Source organism: Natrix helvetica, assembly GCF_964273705.1.
Source record: "Natrix helvetica genome assembly, chromosome: Z".
NCBI lineage: Eukaryota > Metazoa > Chordata > Lepidosauria > Squamata > Natricidae > Natrix > Natrix helvetica.
The window spans coordinates 51,508,640-51,525,913 of NC_138554.1; the positions used below are offsets into that span (position 1 = coordinate 51,508,640).

General features: G+C 38.8%; 1 protein-coding gene across 10 annotated transcripts in view; it reads right to left on the reverse strand.

The window, feature by feature from the left end:
• Positions 1-6,443: 6,443 nt before the first annotated feature.
• Positions 6,444-17,274, reverse strand: part of TLK2 (tousled like kinase 2) — a 66,897-nt gene continuing 56,066 nt past the window's right edge. For 7 of the 10 annotated variants that reach the window (XM_081933292.1, XM_081933290.1, XM_081933295.1 and 4 more), the window contains exons 21-22: positions 16,606-16,713; positions 13,211-16,163 (exon numbers count right to left, since the gene is read on the reverse strand). In XM_081933292.1, the coding sequence (XP_081789418.1) occupies positions 15,990-16,163; positions 16,606-16,713 (282 nt within the window). In that variant the 3' untranslated portion in view covers positions 13,211-15,989. Of the gene's footprint in view, positions 6,809-9,471; positions 9,636-13,210; positions 16,164-16,605; positions 16,714-17,274 lie in introns of those variants that run through there. The other 3 variants (XR_014173603.1, XM_081933289.1, XM_081933288.1) reach the window with 3 other exon arrangements.

Genomic DNA, 17,274 nt, shown 5'->3' on the forward strand with positions numbered 1-17,274 from the left:
TATGCGCCTAAACACACAAAGAGGTTATTTAAATTAAACTTTTTAATCAAAATTTTAATCCAACAATATTATTTTAATTCTTTTACCATGCCATAGCGATTATTAACCCAAATGTGTGTAGAAATATCAAAACAGTAGGAATAACTATCTCCAGACTAATAAAATGTTTAAACGTTTGCAGATGGATTAACAAGTAATAATGTCTAATAATATAATTTGCAAATAATACTTTTAATTTGCATAGTTTAAAACTTTTTAATTGCTTTTCTATTTTTCTTTTTATGAACTGTAAGCTGACCAGAGTTATCTTCCGGAGATGGGTGCCATGTAATTTTAATAATAATAAATAATAATAATAAAATTTTATTTGATTAGCCGCACCCTCTCCCGAAGGACTCGGGGCGGCGTACAACAAAAACACATAGAATACAAATATAGACAATACATACACATAAATGCAGACGTATACATGGAGGAGGTAGATAGATAAGTGGAGATAAAATTAAAATTACTAAGTTAAAAACCCGTCAGGAGCGATATGATCGAACTATGGTTGAGCCAGGCCAGCTACTTGGAAAAGGTGGGTCTTAAGCTTTACACGGAAGGAGCGGAGGTCGGAGGTAGTCCTGATATCCGGGGGGAGGTCGTTCCACAGGGCTGGGCCCGCCACAGAGAAGGCTCTGCTCCTAGGCGCCGCCCCCCGACACTGTCTGGTGGACGGCACCTGGAGAAGTCCCTCTCTGTGAGCGAATTGGTCGCAGGGATGTATGGGGCAGGATACGATCCCGCAAGTAGCTAGGTCCTGTGCCATGGAGCGCTTTGAAGATCGTTATCAAAACCTTGAAACGCACCCGATAGACCACAGGAAGCCAGTGCAGCTCGCGCAGGAGAGGTGTCACATGGGAGTACCTTGTACTCCCCATAATCACCCGCGCGGCTGCATTCTGGACCAACCGTAGTCTCCGGGTGCATCTCAAGGGAAGCCCCATGTAGAGAGCATTGCAGTAGTCGAGGCGAGACGTCACCAGCGCATGAGTGACTGTGCGTAAGGCATCCCGGTCCAATAGGGGGCGCAATTGGCGCACCAGGCGAACCTGGTGGAACGCCCCCCTTGCCACGGCTGTCACATGATCATCCATGGACAGCCGGGCATCCAGGAGGACGCCCAAATTGCGCGCCCGCTCCACGGGGGCCAGTTGTACGCCCCCGATGGCCAGAGATGGAGTTAACTGGTTGAACCGGGGGGCCGGAACCCACAGCCACTCCGTCTTGGAGGGGTTGAGCTTGAGTCGGTTGTCATCCATCCAGACCCATACGGCTTCCACACACCGGGACATCACTTCGACGGCCTCGTTGGGGTGGTTCGGGGTGGAAATGTACAGCTGAGTATCATCAGCGTACAGATGATATCCCACCCCGAAACCACGAATGATCTCACCCAGCGGCTTCATATATGTGTTGAACAGGAATGGCGAGAGGACCGACCCCTGTGGCACCCCACAAGTAAGGGGGCTTAGGGTCGACCTCTGCTCCCCTGCCAACACACGTTGCATCCGGCCGGAAAGGTAGGAGCCGAACCACCGCAGAACGGTGCCCCGAACCCCCAACCCCTCCAGTCGGTGCAACAGGATACCATGGTCGATGGTATCAAAAGCCGCCGAGAGGTCTAATAGGACCAGGATAGAGGAACAACCCCTATCTCTGGCCCTCCAGAGATCATCCACCAACGCGACCAAGGCCGTCTCTGTGCTGTGCCCGGGGCGAAAGCCGGACTGGCGCGGGTCTAGATAATCATTTTCCTCCAGATGTCGTGGAAACTGATACGCCACCACACTCTCTACAACCTTCGCCAAAAAGGGAAGGTTGGAGACAGGACGGTAATTGGCCAGCTCCGTAGGGTCCAGGGAAGGCTTCTTGAGCAAGGGTCTCACCACCGCCTCTTTCAAGGCGGCCGGAAGAGACCCCTCCCCCAACGAAGCATTCACTAGGCCCAGGAGCCAGTCACGTGTAACCTCCCAGGATGCCAGTACAAGCCAGGAGGGGCACGGGTCCAGTAAACATGTGGTAGGTCGCAGTCGTCCACGCATTCTGTCCAAATCCTCGATGGCAACCAAGTCAAACTCCTCCCAGACTGGTCTCTCAAGACTCGCCGCGGACGTCTCCACTAGACCACTGAAGGGGACCCAATCCTTCCGGATTTGAGCGATTTTATCCTGCAGATATTTCCCAAATTCCTCTGCCCTACCCTGTAAAGGGGCCTCCCTCGGCCTCTGAAACAGGAGGGAGCGGGACACCCGAAACAGGGCGGCAGGGCGGTTCTCTGCGGATGCAATGAGAGCGGCACAATATTGACGTTTGGCCGCTCTCAATGCCACAAGGTACGTCCTTAAATGGGTTCGTACCTGTGTTCGGTCAAATTCGGAATGGGAGGATCTCCAACGACTCTCTAGGCATCTCTTGCGGCGCTTCATCACCCTTAGCTCCTCGGTAAACCAAGGGGCCAGGGTGGATTGTTGCCGGCGGAGAGGCCGCAAAGGCGCCATCCGGTTCAAGGCCCCGGTAGTCGCATTATTCCACGCAACCACCAGGTCCTCTACCCGGGGGTGGATCAGGGCTACAGGAGGTGGCCCAAGCTCCATCTGGAACCTATCTGGTTCCATCAGGCGCCTGGGGCGGAACCATCTAGTATTTTCCGGTTCCGCCTCCCCACAGCGGGGGGTAGCACCAGGGAAGGTGCATTTGTGTCACCCTTGCTAAGTAAATCAGATAGGAATCACAACCAGATTAGCTGGTGTTACTATATTGTAAAGCTACATTGGCTATGCTGCACACATGAAAGAAACATGAAAAAATGGAACTGTTGTTGAAGCACATCCAGTACATCAAATACAACTGGTACGTCTGTGGAAATCTAAAAGTAGTGGTTCTGCTTGGAATGCAGCTGAGACATACCAAGTACTATTGTTACACATGAGAATGGGATTGCTATATAAGAGTCACATTAAAAAGAAATGGCCACTGTGAAAAAATATAGTTCCAGGCAGAAAAATGTTGCATATGAACCACTTGTTGACTCAACAAAAATATTTTTGTTTCTGCTTCACATAAAACTCAAAATAATGATTTTTTTTTTTTGTAAAAGCAATAAACGGGGAAGTTTCTTATTTGAGACAGGTTTCCAAGAATCATGGATGCCAAGATTAAGGAAGGCATTTTTGTTGATCCATAGATCACATACGTCATCAATAGCAAGCAGTCTGAAGATCTGTTAGTGGGGCAGAGAAAATCACCTGGAAACATTCAAGGATGTTTTTGAGAATTTTTTTTGGCAATTACAGAGTGCTAAATACATTAAACTGGTTAAACTGGTTTTGTTTCAGGAAACAAACCTTTCAAAAAAAATTGTCGTGTTTCCCAAACTTACCAGAGATTCTGACAATTGCACTTAAATTTTTTTACACAGAAGATTATATTCTGTTTCTGCTGGACATTAATGATCAGGATGAAGTAGTAGCATGTTGTTATTCTCAACTGTCGTCTTGAACTTTCTGAATCATACCTGGAAAAAGATCACTGCAGTCAGTCCTCAACTAAGAATCACAACTGCGACCGGAAAACATTGTTAACCGAAGTGATTAAGTGTGTCATCAGGTGACACCTGACTTTATAACTTTCTTGCCACTCTAGTGAATCATGTGGTAATTAAATGAATCTGAATTTTCTCATGACTTTGCTTGTCAAAAGCTCCCTCGAAAGATTGTAAATGGCAATCACTTATCCCTTGGGACACTGCAACTATTATAAATACATGCCAGTTGCTAAATCAGAATCATGATCATGTGGCATTGGGGCACTATGTCATTTGTAAGTTGTAAGGACTGGTCATATGTTTTTTTTTCAGTCCTGTTGTAATTTCAAATGGATGCTAAATGAATTATCATAAATTGAAGACTTTTCATATGCTATTGCTGATACAGGAAAATGTTTAAAGTCCTGAAGCTCCAAGATACGATAACCCTGCTTACAGTATATACATTCACTGCTTTGACAGCTACAGTTCTGTACAGCTGTTATATTACTGAATTTCCAAAGTCATATCCTATTTCTCATCCTCTTAGCTGGGCTTCTTTCTTCCTAAATTGCTCTGCCACTCCTCCTCCTCCTCTTCATTTTAGTCATTCTGTCCACTGTAGAATGAAGGCCTCTTCCACATGTTTCCCAACCAATATGGTCCTGAGCTTGGTTTTGCCAACTGGGCGTGCAATACTTGCTGATGTAATTGATCCATCTTGCTTTTGTGGACTTTTTTTTAATCATGGGATCCATTCTATGACTGCCTTGGTCCACCTGCCATCACGTATTCTTGCTATGTGGCCAGCCCACTTCCATTTCCATTTGGCAAGCTAAGCATACTTTTTAAGAACAACCTCCCCTTATGCCTGAAGACAAAAGTTTTTGATGGGTATATGCTACCTGTTCTAACATATACCAGTGAAACATGGGCACTAACCTCCACCATCAATACAAAAGCTACGAGTGGCACAAAGAGTCATGGAAAGATAGATGCTCAGCTTTACAAGACAAGATAGAAAGACCTGCACATGGATTAGAGACGAAAAGAAAGTATACTATATCAAGAGAGTAATAAAATTGAAATACTGTATTCCACAAATATTTTCACAAATTCCAGCAGCTCCCACTTTATCAAAGTATACATTAAAAAGATACAAAAAGGTACATTAAGCTGAGGGATACTGTCTCCAAATCACTGAGTAAACTTAATTATAAAGGGGGAAAATGAATTGGGTCTCCCAGCTTCAGTTTAAAACTTTGTCTGAGGAAAAACAAAATATTCAATTACAGAATGAAGTAAAAATAAAGTATAAATACTATTGCTTTAAATTTGTAATGTTAATTTAAAAATGACAGTTGTCATGCTCCTTATCACATTACAGGTTGAAGAGGTTATCACATACAAACTATACATACAATACATACCACATACAAACTATATATACATATATACTGTTTATCTTTGGGATAGGAATGTTATGCAGACAATGGAAAAGAGAGTAAAAAAAAAAACCCAGTAAGACAAAGGCAGGAGAAAAGGAAACGAAAAAAAGGAAACGAGCTGTGGTGGCGCAGTGGTTAGAATGCAGTACTGCAGGCTACTTCTGCTGCTAGCAGTTTGGTAATTCGATTCCCACCAGCTCAAGGTTGACTCATCCTTCCATTTTTCCGAGGTCAGTAAAAGATTGTTGGGTGTAATATGCTGACTCTATAAAATGCTTAGAGAGAGCTGCACTATGAAGCGGTATATGTCTAAGTGATATTGCTATAGAAAACAGCTAAAATAGTTTACCTTAATTCTATACCTCTCCATATTTTTCTAGCCTTACACATCATCCTTCCTTCCAATATATTTATAAACTGCTATACACATTACCTCTTTGTCTTTGTCTTTTTTACATCTCATCAGTTGACAATTGCAACTTTCTTGGTATTCCTGTTTCCCTCAATTCATTCACTCTTCTTTCATATATGTGTATTCTGATTCACCCTCATTCAGTGAATCAGACTAAATCATTCTGCTATATTTCTTTTTAATGGTGCTCATTCATATTTATATTCAGTCCGCATTCTTTCTTGATACTGCCCCTTCTTGTTTTATCATATACTGTAACATCTAAGTGCAATGCTCCATTCCTACTGCTTTCAACTTCTTTTATGCACATGCTCAACTCTCATGTAATGAAGTACACAGAAGCATGTTCTGTGCAGCAATTGTTTTGACATTTTCAACTACCAGCCTTAGTTATAGCTGAGCCACATGCAAACCTGTGTACTAATAGTTAGTTTTGGCATATTTTGGTCAATATGCTATAAGTCATACTAAGTCTAATTTTACTCCAAATGTGCTCATACTATTCTATGCCGATTAGAATCTCTAGTCTAAAGGTTACACATTGATGCCTGCATTCAATTAACAATTCCCATTGCATTCAAATTACTTTCTCTGACATATATCACTCAATTCCTTATAGCAAAATAAAGGCATGCTCAGATGCATAGCCATGTTTTTTTCTTTCTTTCAACATTCATTCCTCATTTCAAATCATATACTACTCATCATCTGACTTAAAATTTCCATATCTATTTTTCTATGTTTAAATAGGTTAGCTTTCAGGACATTCTTTTCACAGAAACAAACTTAAAGATCTTCCTAAATTGTACTTTATACTGCAGAGAGGGGCAGCAAGTTGAATGCTTCTTCACAAAACAAACACCCCCCCCCATTTCTTTTGTTCATAAGAAAAATAGCCCATCAATTTATTTGCTTCCCAATCAACTGGCATAGAAATTAAACTGAAGTTCAAAAATATCAGAGAAACAGTGAATGAGCTCACTTATTGAAAAGATGCAACACAAACTTTGTCAGCACAATTTAGTGATTTTATTTTTGAGATTTATAAAAAGCACACTTTTATTATTTTTATAACTAACTCAAGGCAACAAACATATCCAAAACTTCTTCCTCTTCCAATATTCCCCACAATATCAACCACAAGAGATAGGTTGGACTGAGAACGTGACTGGTCCAAAGTCATCCAACCAGGACTAGGACTTAAGAGTCTCTTGATTTCTAGTCCTATTTCGATCACATGGATATTTCTTTGCCTTCTGCTTTGTTATTTTGACATCAAATCTTGAGGACTGAATTCTGTACTGTAGTCAGACTCCAAGTCATCTTCCTCTTAGATAGCTTCCAACATCTTTTGTGTGCAAAGCTGCGAGAAGATGAAACCTAGAAAGCAGGTATATCAAATCAGGACTGCAAAAATCCAGATGACCATTAGATGGCAGCAAAAATATTCGGGAAGCTCTTTTGGCTACCATCAAGAAGATTGTATTTTCAATTTTTGCAATTTGGGTACAATAGATATAAGAAGTAAGAGAATAAGATGTAGATAACACCAGGGAAGCATATTTCCATTCATGCAACTCATTGAATAACAAAGAACTTTCCCCCTCTCATTTGCTTTCATTCTCCATGCAGCTCAAATATGCAACATTGCTGAAATCCATATTACACCTTGCTGGATGTAAACAGGATTGGCTCAAAACAAATAGTGGCAACCACAAGGAGTCCCTTGAGTAATTTGTTCATTCTTCTTCAATCTATGACACCATAGTTACATGGCCAGTATGCATTTTAGAAATAGGTGGTTTATTAGCCATTTTAATTATTTACGTTAATTGTTAAATTTTTATTGTTTTTTAATCTCACTTGCCAATTGTCTGTTTATTTGTTGTATGTGTGTATGTGGGGGGGGGGGAGGTTACAAAAATAGAATTATTATTGTTGTTGTTAGTTTCCAAGAGTCACTTGCAGCCATATACATTGAATAAAACTCTATCAATCCATTGTATAAAGAAATATTGTTTGAGCATCCCAGGTTTCCTTTTCCTTGTCCTTGAATTAATATCCTATGCTGACTTGGAATATATTCAAGCTTCTTAACTGATTCCTGCTGGAGAAAAATACATTCAATAACTTGCCACAAACTCAGACAAGAGGTATGATACAACTGTATCACGAGCATTCATAGTTTGGAAGAATATTGGCTGGGATTTGTGTTAAAAGATTACATTTTCTGTGATTCAAATTTTGTGTTTGGTTCCTGTTTTGAAGGCTTTATTGATGGATTTTTACAACTGTACTAAAGAATATTGCTTTAGTTTCATCGATGTTTATGGAGAAAATAGCAATGACTAATCTAAGACCTATTCATTTCTGAAAGACTAAAGTATGCCTTAATTTGGATGTAATCCAATATGCATACCAGGGCTATGAAGAGATCCAGTAGCATTTAGTTGATCACCTGCATTGTAATATGCTACTATAAATAGCTGCTTTTTGAATGCAAATAGAACTTAGAAAAAGCACTAACAACACCAAGTTAGAGTATTTATTTCAATGATAATTTTTATTCTCTATTAATATCAGAAATAATTTCGCTTTTTAAGAGTTATCAATCTAGTTTTTATTGCTTCTCCAAAGGAAAATTGAATCATTTTTTCCCCAGCCTCTAAACTGCATGCTAAAATTTAGTGGAAAAACTTGGCAAAACTTCATATTGAGCAGGACAATTTTTGGCAAAAAAAAATCATCATTTTCATCACTTATCACCAAATACAGGTAGTCCTCGACTTACAGCAGTTCGTTATTAACTATTCAAAGTTACAATGGCACTGAAAAAAAGTGACTTATGACTTATTCACACTTACGACCATTGTAGCATCCTCATGGTCGTGTGATCAAAATTGAGATGCTTAGCAGCTGGTTCATATTTATGATGGAGTCATGTGATCAATTTTTGCAACCTTCTGACAAACAAAGCCAATGGGGAAGCCAGATTCACTTAACAATCAGGTTACTAACTTAACAACTGCAATGATTTACTTAACAACTGTGGCAAGAAAGGTCGTAAAATGGGCAAATTCATTTAACAAATGTCTCACTTAATAACATACATTTTGGGCTCAGTTGTTCATAAGCTGAGGACTACCTGTATGCTTCCTGCATCCCACGGAGAATAAACTTTCTTTAAAAATCAAAGTATAATTTCTAATCAGAAAAAGAACTAAAGCTAAATTAAATAAAAATTCAATTTAATTTAACCAATTTAAATTTAGTTTCTATTTTAGTTCAACTCTTGGTCATCTACATGTTTTAAAGGTTGAATTATAAACTTTTCAGATTCTAACTAAATATACTTATTTAGTTTGTCTTTAGATCAGTGCTTATGGATTTAAAACGTTTCTCTTTAGAGATACAACCTTGGAAGTTTTTGCAAAACCAGTACTTGTGTTAATTAGTCTAGAAGCCTTGTTCTTGATTTAACTGGAAGAATAGACACTGGGAATTTTTCTTTATTCTTAACACCATTCAGAGGAAACATGAGTAACCTGGATAGCTCTCTTTGACAGTTGACAGACTTATCAGCCTAAATCTTTATTGCAAAGAAGGGATTTAATTTAGAAAATAGGTTAGTAGCCACTTCAAATAGCAAGGCATGGTGCAGACCTTGTCAAAAATCAGGGTATATCTGAATACAAGGACATAGGACAGTGATGGCGAATCTTTTTTTTTCTCGGGTGCCAAAAGCGTATACATGCACGCTATTGCGTGTGCATGTATGCCCAAACCTGTAATTAAATGCCTTTCCTGGAGCCTGGGGAGGGGAGAAACAGTCCCCCTGCCCCCCAGAAGCCCCCAAAACAGCTGGACAGCACGTGCATACACGCTGGAGCTGACATAGGGCAATGCCTCGTGTGCCCTAAGTTATGGCTCTAAATAGGTTCACCATCACAGACATAGGGCAATATTCAAGAAACTATTCATGACTATCAAGAGCTGTCTTTAAGAAGAAAGGGGAAGAAAATTAAGTATCAAGATTTATATACCTAAGCACTTAGTCTTCTCATCACTCACATATGGGATCCAACCATTCTGAAGTGTTATCGATTAGCAGAGTGTGATGATGAGACACAGCTTCATCTTTCTTTTTCAGTGAGATGATGGTTTGAAGAATTAGCAATACATTTGCCTCATGCAATTGTTGTAATTCCTGTTTTAGCCATTGAAGGTGGATAAATAAAGAGCATAGTGAAAGATTAAAAACATAAATTAATGCTAACATCATGTATTAAACACCGGCACAGGAAAATTAAATACTGAGAGAAGTCTAAATACAGCTAAGGAACTACATTTCATTATGTTAGGGCAATGCAAAAAGTCCTCTTCACTAGAGCCTCTTATAGTGACATGGGGAAGATTATCAAAAGGTATTCTCAGGGAAATCCTGACAATTAGACAGAGGTACCTAATACAAAAAACAATTCTTCAGATAATCAGGTCCCAAACTAAATTATGCTTAGAAAGCAACTAAGAACCAATGCAATCCAAGGCATAATGTGATCCATGTTTTTTTCTGGTTATTAAGCTTACCTGCTGTATTTTGCACCAATTGGAATTTTTGGGCACTTTTCAAGGATAGCCTTACATTCAACATGTTCCAATAGCCAATGTAGAATGGAACTAAGGGAATGGATGACCTTTACCAAATCTTCACTAGTTTTGAAAGTTTCATATTTGGCATACTAGCTTTAATTGTGTGAAAATACTCCTTGTTGCAGCTGCCATCTAAGAATTCTGTGTCAGCTGAAGATTAAGGAGCACTCTGAGAGAGTGGACTTGCTCTTTCAGAAATAGAATCTGGTTCAAAACTGACTAAACATTAGTCAATAACTGTAATTTCATACTTATTTGCACCTTTGTCTTCTCTCCCTCTTTTTAAACTTTTACTCACAACCAATTTCGTTGTATTTAAGTACAATGACAATAAAGATTATACTTATTATCATACTTAGCAAATTTGAAAAGGAGGAAAGAGAAAAAAGGAGGAATGGAACCAAGTATCATCAGTATGTTGGCACCCCATTTCAAACCTCTGGCATGATCTCCCCCAAGCATTTTCATATAGATCAGGGGTTCCCAACTCCAGGACCCCATTGGGAACTGGGCCACTGAAGCACTGAGCGAGCATGTGAAGCATATGCACGGGATTTATGTTGCGCATGTAAAATTATTAACCCCCCCCCCACCTGCTGAAGCAATCGGTCCACAGAACCAAAAAGGTTGGGGAGCCCTGATGTAGATTCTGAATAAGTGGATCAACTGAGTAAATATTGATCAATAATAATCCCCCCCCGCATCAGTTTTGGGTACAAAGGATTGGAACTACTGGGGAATGGTATCCCCCCCCCCCTCCGTGACACCACTATATAATATTGTATCATGTAATCCAGAAAGTGACATGTACTGAAAATTGCCAAAAGGTCCAGGATAATTAGTAGACTTATACTCTTGTATTGGTTACAGAGCTTTATTATGCAGCACTGGCATATTTTAGACAGCAGTTTGCAAGCATTAAACCTTGATCAGGATGCCTGCCCTAAGTTCATATCTTTCATGAAGTTTGTAAGGCAGCTGTGATATGATAGGCCTTCTCAATAATAATTCCTAATAGATTCCCCCAGATGTACTTGCAGTCCTCACCTTGTTGCAATGCTGTAGCCAAAAGCCAGATTGAAATGGATCCCATACACTTTATCAGCTATATTTGTTTAAAGCTGCAAGACAATCTTCTAATTTTTTCCAGAAATAGATGGACCATCATTATTTAGCTCCCCTGGGCTAAGTGTGGCCAGCTTTAGAGAAGGCTTATAATTGCAGTTTTTAATGTGGCGGTTGGGGGCCTGGGAAACTTTCCCCAAACTTAAGGTTATATAGATTTACATGGGATACATGAAAAGGGATCCTTCTTGCATTTTGAAGCATTTGTTGTGTATATTTGTGTAGTACAGTTGCAACCTGCAACCTTTCCTGCAAGTTTCCTAGGAAGGAAGTTGCACGTCTAAAGGTATTGACACACTTCCACCATCAGCTGCAACATGATCTCCACTGACTTTTTCCCTGCAAGTGTCCCACTTTACTTATGGGAAGATGTCAAGCTAATCTCCTCTTGTTGCAAATAAGGATCACACGTTATCATTTCAGATGTTTGCTTAAACAGGATTATCAGTGGAGGGCAAAAAATCAGTGGGAGTGAGACCTACTTTGGACTTCCTATAGGCTTGCTTCTCCACTGAATTATCTTGTGGGAATCTGGCAGTGAGCATTATAAATCTTTTTTTCCTTTCTTCCATTCTTCTTTCCTTCCTCCCTCCCTCCCTCCTTTTCCTTTCCTTTTCCTTCTCTACCTCTTTCCAGCCAGGCAGGTTGTGGCTACTTCTGAGAAGAGGAGAATTGAGGGATTGCACAAGTGGCTTAGAAAATATAATGCAATTTTGAAAATGTGAATCACATGATTTCAGCAGCAGCCCTGCAGCTCTGACATAGCCACAACTTCCCCAAATTTCATTCCCTCAGGAGTAATGGTTCCATCATTTTCTAAGTTTGACTATGTTTTCACCCAGTTGAAGGTTACAGATATAAATTTATTTATAGGTTGTTCCTGATTTAGATTTTTACCTTGTTTGAAAATTTGCCTTCCTTTTCTTAAGGGAAAAAAAAGTAAAATATTTTAGGGAAAAAAAGTAAAACAATGTTCTGTCTGCAAGAAGATATAATGAATTACTTCCAGTATGATATATTTTTGGAAATGATAATGTCAGTAATTTATCACAGGCTGGAATCTCATATTATAAGGATTTTGTAAGTTTCAAAATGAGTTGAAATTATTTCAAATGTTACATGAGGATAACACTTCTCTGCAATTCACTAAAGGAGCCTGATTTTTTAGGTTTTTGCATACATAAGGGTGAAAAAATGTGCTTTAAAACAAAATCAACAGAATCATTACCTTCCTTAAAGAGTGGCATCACTCAGATGCAAATGTGAAAAACAGAAGACACTTTTAATTAATAGAAATGCGTAGCTGTGTTTAGGTGAGATCCAAAGCAGTTTCTGAATACAATAATTCTTGAAGTATGCACAACTTTAGGCAGTCATGCCTAGTCTATTGTAGGGCTCTTATCACTATATTTCTGTACTAATGGATGGGGAAATTTTATTTCAAATAAAGAGCTCAATCCTGAGAACAATCTTACTATTATTGGGAAAAACTACAGCAAAATGTAAAATTAGTAGAAATGGTTCTTAGCTCAGAATACAAGATGTTGCTGCCTTCAGGAATTATGAGTGGCCTATATTATATTGGGGACAGAAGTCTTGTCCAAATAACTATCTGGAGAAAGTTCTAAAATTTCATTAGGCATTTCTGATATAAGATCTTTTAAGGCAAACAATCATGAAGATTTTCCCAGCATAATGGACTTGTCCTCCAATTAAAAAATCTTGGCATTTGAAGAACCATTTACATGATTATTTATATTTAAGGGAAGGTAGTACTTTATTTCTGCCCACAATGCTTTATTCATTTTTACAACTGACTTACAATCTATCAGATCTTCCTATTAGAGAAGGAAAACCACATCTTTTTCAAATTCTTGTGGACTCCAACAAACTATTTGCTTATATTGTTTCATCAGGACCAATGTCTTTTATAGAGCTTGTGATTTTCATGCCTCTCATAACAATAACACAGCCTAAATATAAAACCAGGCAAGTGAAAAGATTGCATTTTTGAAAACATGTTTAATATCCATATTTTTGTCTGTAGGGCAAAGCCAAAACAGTCTGGCCTAGTTTCAAGTTACAAATCCATACACCTTTCTTTTTCCCTTTCAGTTAAATGAACAGTGTGGCAACAAAAAGGCTTGGATACCCAAAATAAAACAGTTCAGCAACCGCTTAAAGAAATGAAAAACTCAGTCTGTATTTCTCTTCCAGAGTGATTTAGCCTGGTTTAGTGATGAACTCATGAAAAGGGTAGAAGCTTCTGCTCAGGTACAATGAATGAAGATCAATATATCAGACAGCTATTATTTAATGGGTGAGCGGAGGAGGAGGAGGGGAGAGTCATTTTGCGATTTTAAACGTTATTGATTGAGATTCTTTTAAAAACAAAATTAAGTACTGTAAGGTTTATTTGGGATAAGATTTCTACTAATGATCAAGAATCAACTAAAGGATATATAAAATGCAGATTTCTATCTATCTTTCCAAGTAAGACATATGGAGAGCAAAAATCTACAATGTTAGACCTGAGCACTGACATGGACAAGCTTTCATATTTTGCATTCAGCTATGGAAAAATAAAGCAAACCCTATCCCAAAATAGATGAGATAACGGGCTAACCATTATTGTCCAAACAAGCTGAAAGCAGCCATATCTTGTTATGGCAGCAGTCATTTCTGCCTATGTATTTTGACAGTTAATATGAGCTGCATTTAGGTGAAAGAGCTACGAGTAACCATGGCACATATGAACCCTGAAAGAAACAGACATGTGAGTTGGCTTATTTTAAGACAAGAAAGTAAATTGAAAACTGGGAGAAGGGAAAAACAAAACAAAACAAAAAAGACATATTATTTTCATATGTTTTCAGAGGTAATTAACAACTTCATTGGGAGAAATAGGTGCAATGGATGTGATTCACTAGAAATCTAGATAATCCTGGAAACTGCTTACATTTTATCTCTAGTAAAAGATGCTTAAATATCAGTTGTTTGTTTAGGAAAAGAAGCAAAAAATATGATTGAGAGTGAAAGAAAAAAGGAAGACACGGTCCTTCAAAGCTTTGACAACATATCATACTGATGAGAAGCTCCCATTCTAAAGGTAGTCATCTATTTGGAGGAGATTATTTTAAAGATGACCACTATGAGCTTTCTTATGGTATCTTCAGTTGTGACAGTGACATATTGCGTTTCCTTACTCTTTTTACAGGCTCATTTAATTCCACTTAAGTATGAGAATCATCTTCTGATCGAATGGTGCATGCACTGTGCTGCTTCAGAAGGGTCAGGCCCCAAATAGACTTAACAATCAGGTCTTGTCACCTGATCTGCAAAAGTAGCCAGAGGATATCCTATTAGTTTACATACAAAGCCCTTATGCCCACATTTTGCTCTCTCCTAATTCTCTTGACTTTCAAAATATTTGGCCCCTGACTGCTTCTGTTTGTATTATTACCTATAAGAAATTAAGGGAGACTGAGAATCATCAGCTGTAAGTGAAGAACTGAGGTCTCTGCCAGGATACTTGCAGTAAACATCCTTTCAGCTATTAGCAGGAGTAGCGTTTTGCCACAAGTTTCAAGCAACTGGATTCTTCTTTGGTTTTTAAGGTTTTTTTTTAGAAGATGAAAAAGTAAAGAATATTAAAAAAACACTTCTTAACCGAGAAGAAAATTAAACACAAGACAGAAGATTAGAAAAGTCTGTCTCTTCTACATACACTTCCTTCAAGATGTAAATGCAGCAAATGCATCCAAAACAATGCAGAAAGCTAATATGAAAGATTAGGAAGGATAAGAACTTTGCCTAAAGGATTTGCTAGAGCCAGCATTTGTATGCATGTTAAAGAGAGCACAGTTTTCTAAAGGAAATATCAATGAATGGATCGAAGAATTAGGTAGGTAAAGAAAAAAGAAGATAAGAAATTCTACATTTATTCAAAAGGGAGAACTGACAACTGTCATAATTCCTGACAAAATAGTAACTTTCTTAGGATGCTGAGAGGGGAGAGAAATCTAAGCTCAGTTGTTAAGTAAACTCTGCATTGCATTCCTTTCTCATAGATTATGAAGTCACTCTAAGGAAAAATTGCTGCCACACTGACTTGCTATTTAATTCATCTTGTATCCAAAAAACAAATTTGTTACTAAAGATGAAATTATTTGGGATAACATGCTAATGCTGGTGCTGTCAATAGGCAGGACACTGCATTCTCTTGTACAGAGTGCAAAAATCCTATGCCAACCTTCAGTGTAACCTCATACCATTGACCTATGTGGTTTCTTCCCCCTCCCTCCAATGAGATGTAGTCTTACAAAAAAGAAAAAAAATATTTTAAATATTGATGGTGGACTGTCTCCAGCCTCTTTACCCTGCCACCAAAACCACATTTCTTCACACTAAGTGTGTGCACCCTGCAACATGGAACCGCACTCTGGGTCTGTAGTGTTTGGAAGTTCACGGTACATGGAACCATCTTTTTCCTTTCACTGCCCAGAGCAGATAGTGCCTTTGCAACTGCTTAGCACTAGAACCAACCAATCTTCTTTTCCTTGGCTACTTAGCTTAAGTTGCCATAATCCTTGCTGAGAATCAATGATGCCTTGCTCTACGGATGGGACAAGAATGCAAGAGAAAAACAAAGAACCTGATCCTGGTTTCTTGGAGCCATTTTGTGGACTTCTTGCCAATCCCAAGGCTGCATCTCAAAACATGTCTGACTCTCTCTGTTTCCTTCTGCAGTTCCAGTTATATATATGTTTTGGCCTATTGTTCCTGCTCAGTTTGAAGAGCTATTATTAGAAGATCCAGAAGTTGAGGCGACAGCAGCTCCAGCTGGACTGCTTGTTGATACAGACTTGCGGATGTGAGGAAGCAAGTAGGGGTCACATGCCAATTGTTGGACATCTATCCGATCTTCCTTCCTATATGCCAGGCAACGCCTAATAAATGCCTACAAGATAATGAAAGACAAGGAGAAAATAGGCACGAGAAATGAAAATTTGTATTCTCCCCCTTGTAAAGGGAAGAAACTAGCAGCACTATCAAAAACAAATCAAATTTGTATGTTAATGAAGTGTTATAGCAAATTAAAGTTATAGAGAAATCCTCCTATGTTGTATGAAATTTGCCCCAGGTAGGATTTCTCCAGGTCAAATTTTCATTTGTGATACAGGCATTCCTCCTAAAAATCTGATTGAAAGGCAGCTATTCAACATTTATTTCAGCTTCCCTACACTTATTTCACTGGTCTTTTATCTGTTTTAAAGATGATAAGCAATCCAAATGATCAATAGACTCAAAAATATAGTGCTTTTCCTCCAATAGGAGAATTAAACAAATCCCTAAAAACTAGACTAATCCTATTCCCCTATACGAAATATAACTCTTTTTACCTTTGCTTCTGGCGTTACCACTGGTTTAGGAGGAAACTGTACTTCCGTAGCTTTAAGGATTGTGTTTTCCTGCAGAATATCTTGCTGAGATTGGTTGTGACCAAAAGGCTGCAGAGGAAAAGAAAAAGTGCAAGAAAGGGATACAAGGATGACTACAGAACTAAAAATTTCTAGGAGAAGAAAATGAGGGAGCTAGCTTTGAGAAAAGATGAACAAGAAGAGATTCTGCTCTAGTGAAAAGGATCACGTAGAAGGCCATTTACTACTGTCCAGGCATGGAATAATGGTCAAGTTGTTGTAAGAAACCTGAATGGTAGGAACATCTCCTAATATTAAGTGTAGTTCAATAGTGGAACCAATTAACAAGAAAAATTGTGGCTCTCCTTTGCTGGATGTGTCTAAGCAAAGGTTGGCCAATATCTGTGAAGAATGCTTTACCTGAATTTCTTCACTGACAGTGAATTGCATTTGAAGTGTGAAACAAAACTGCTAGCTGTAATCATTAATCAAATTCCAAGTGTATTTTTTCAGAAATCCTTTCATTTTCCTTTATATTATCTCTCCTTTCCTGAATTTCATCTGACATTCCTTTATGAGTTAGACAGCCAATCAAGATTTTTTAAAAAAGTATTACATTTCATGAATAAAAATAAATGACTGAAGTCTTCA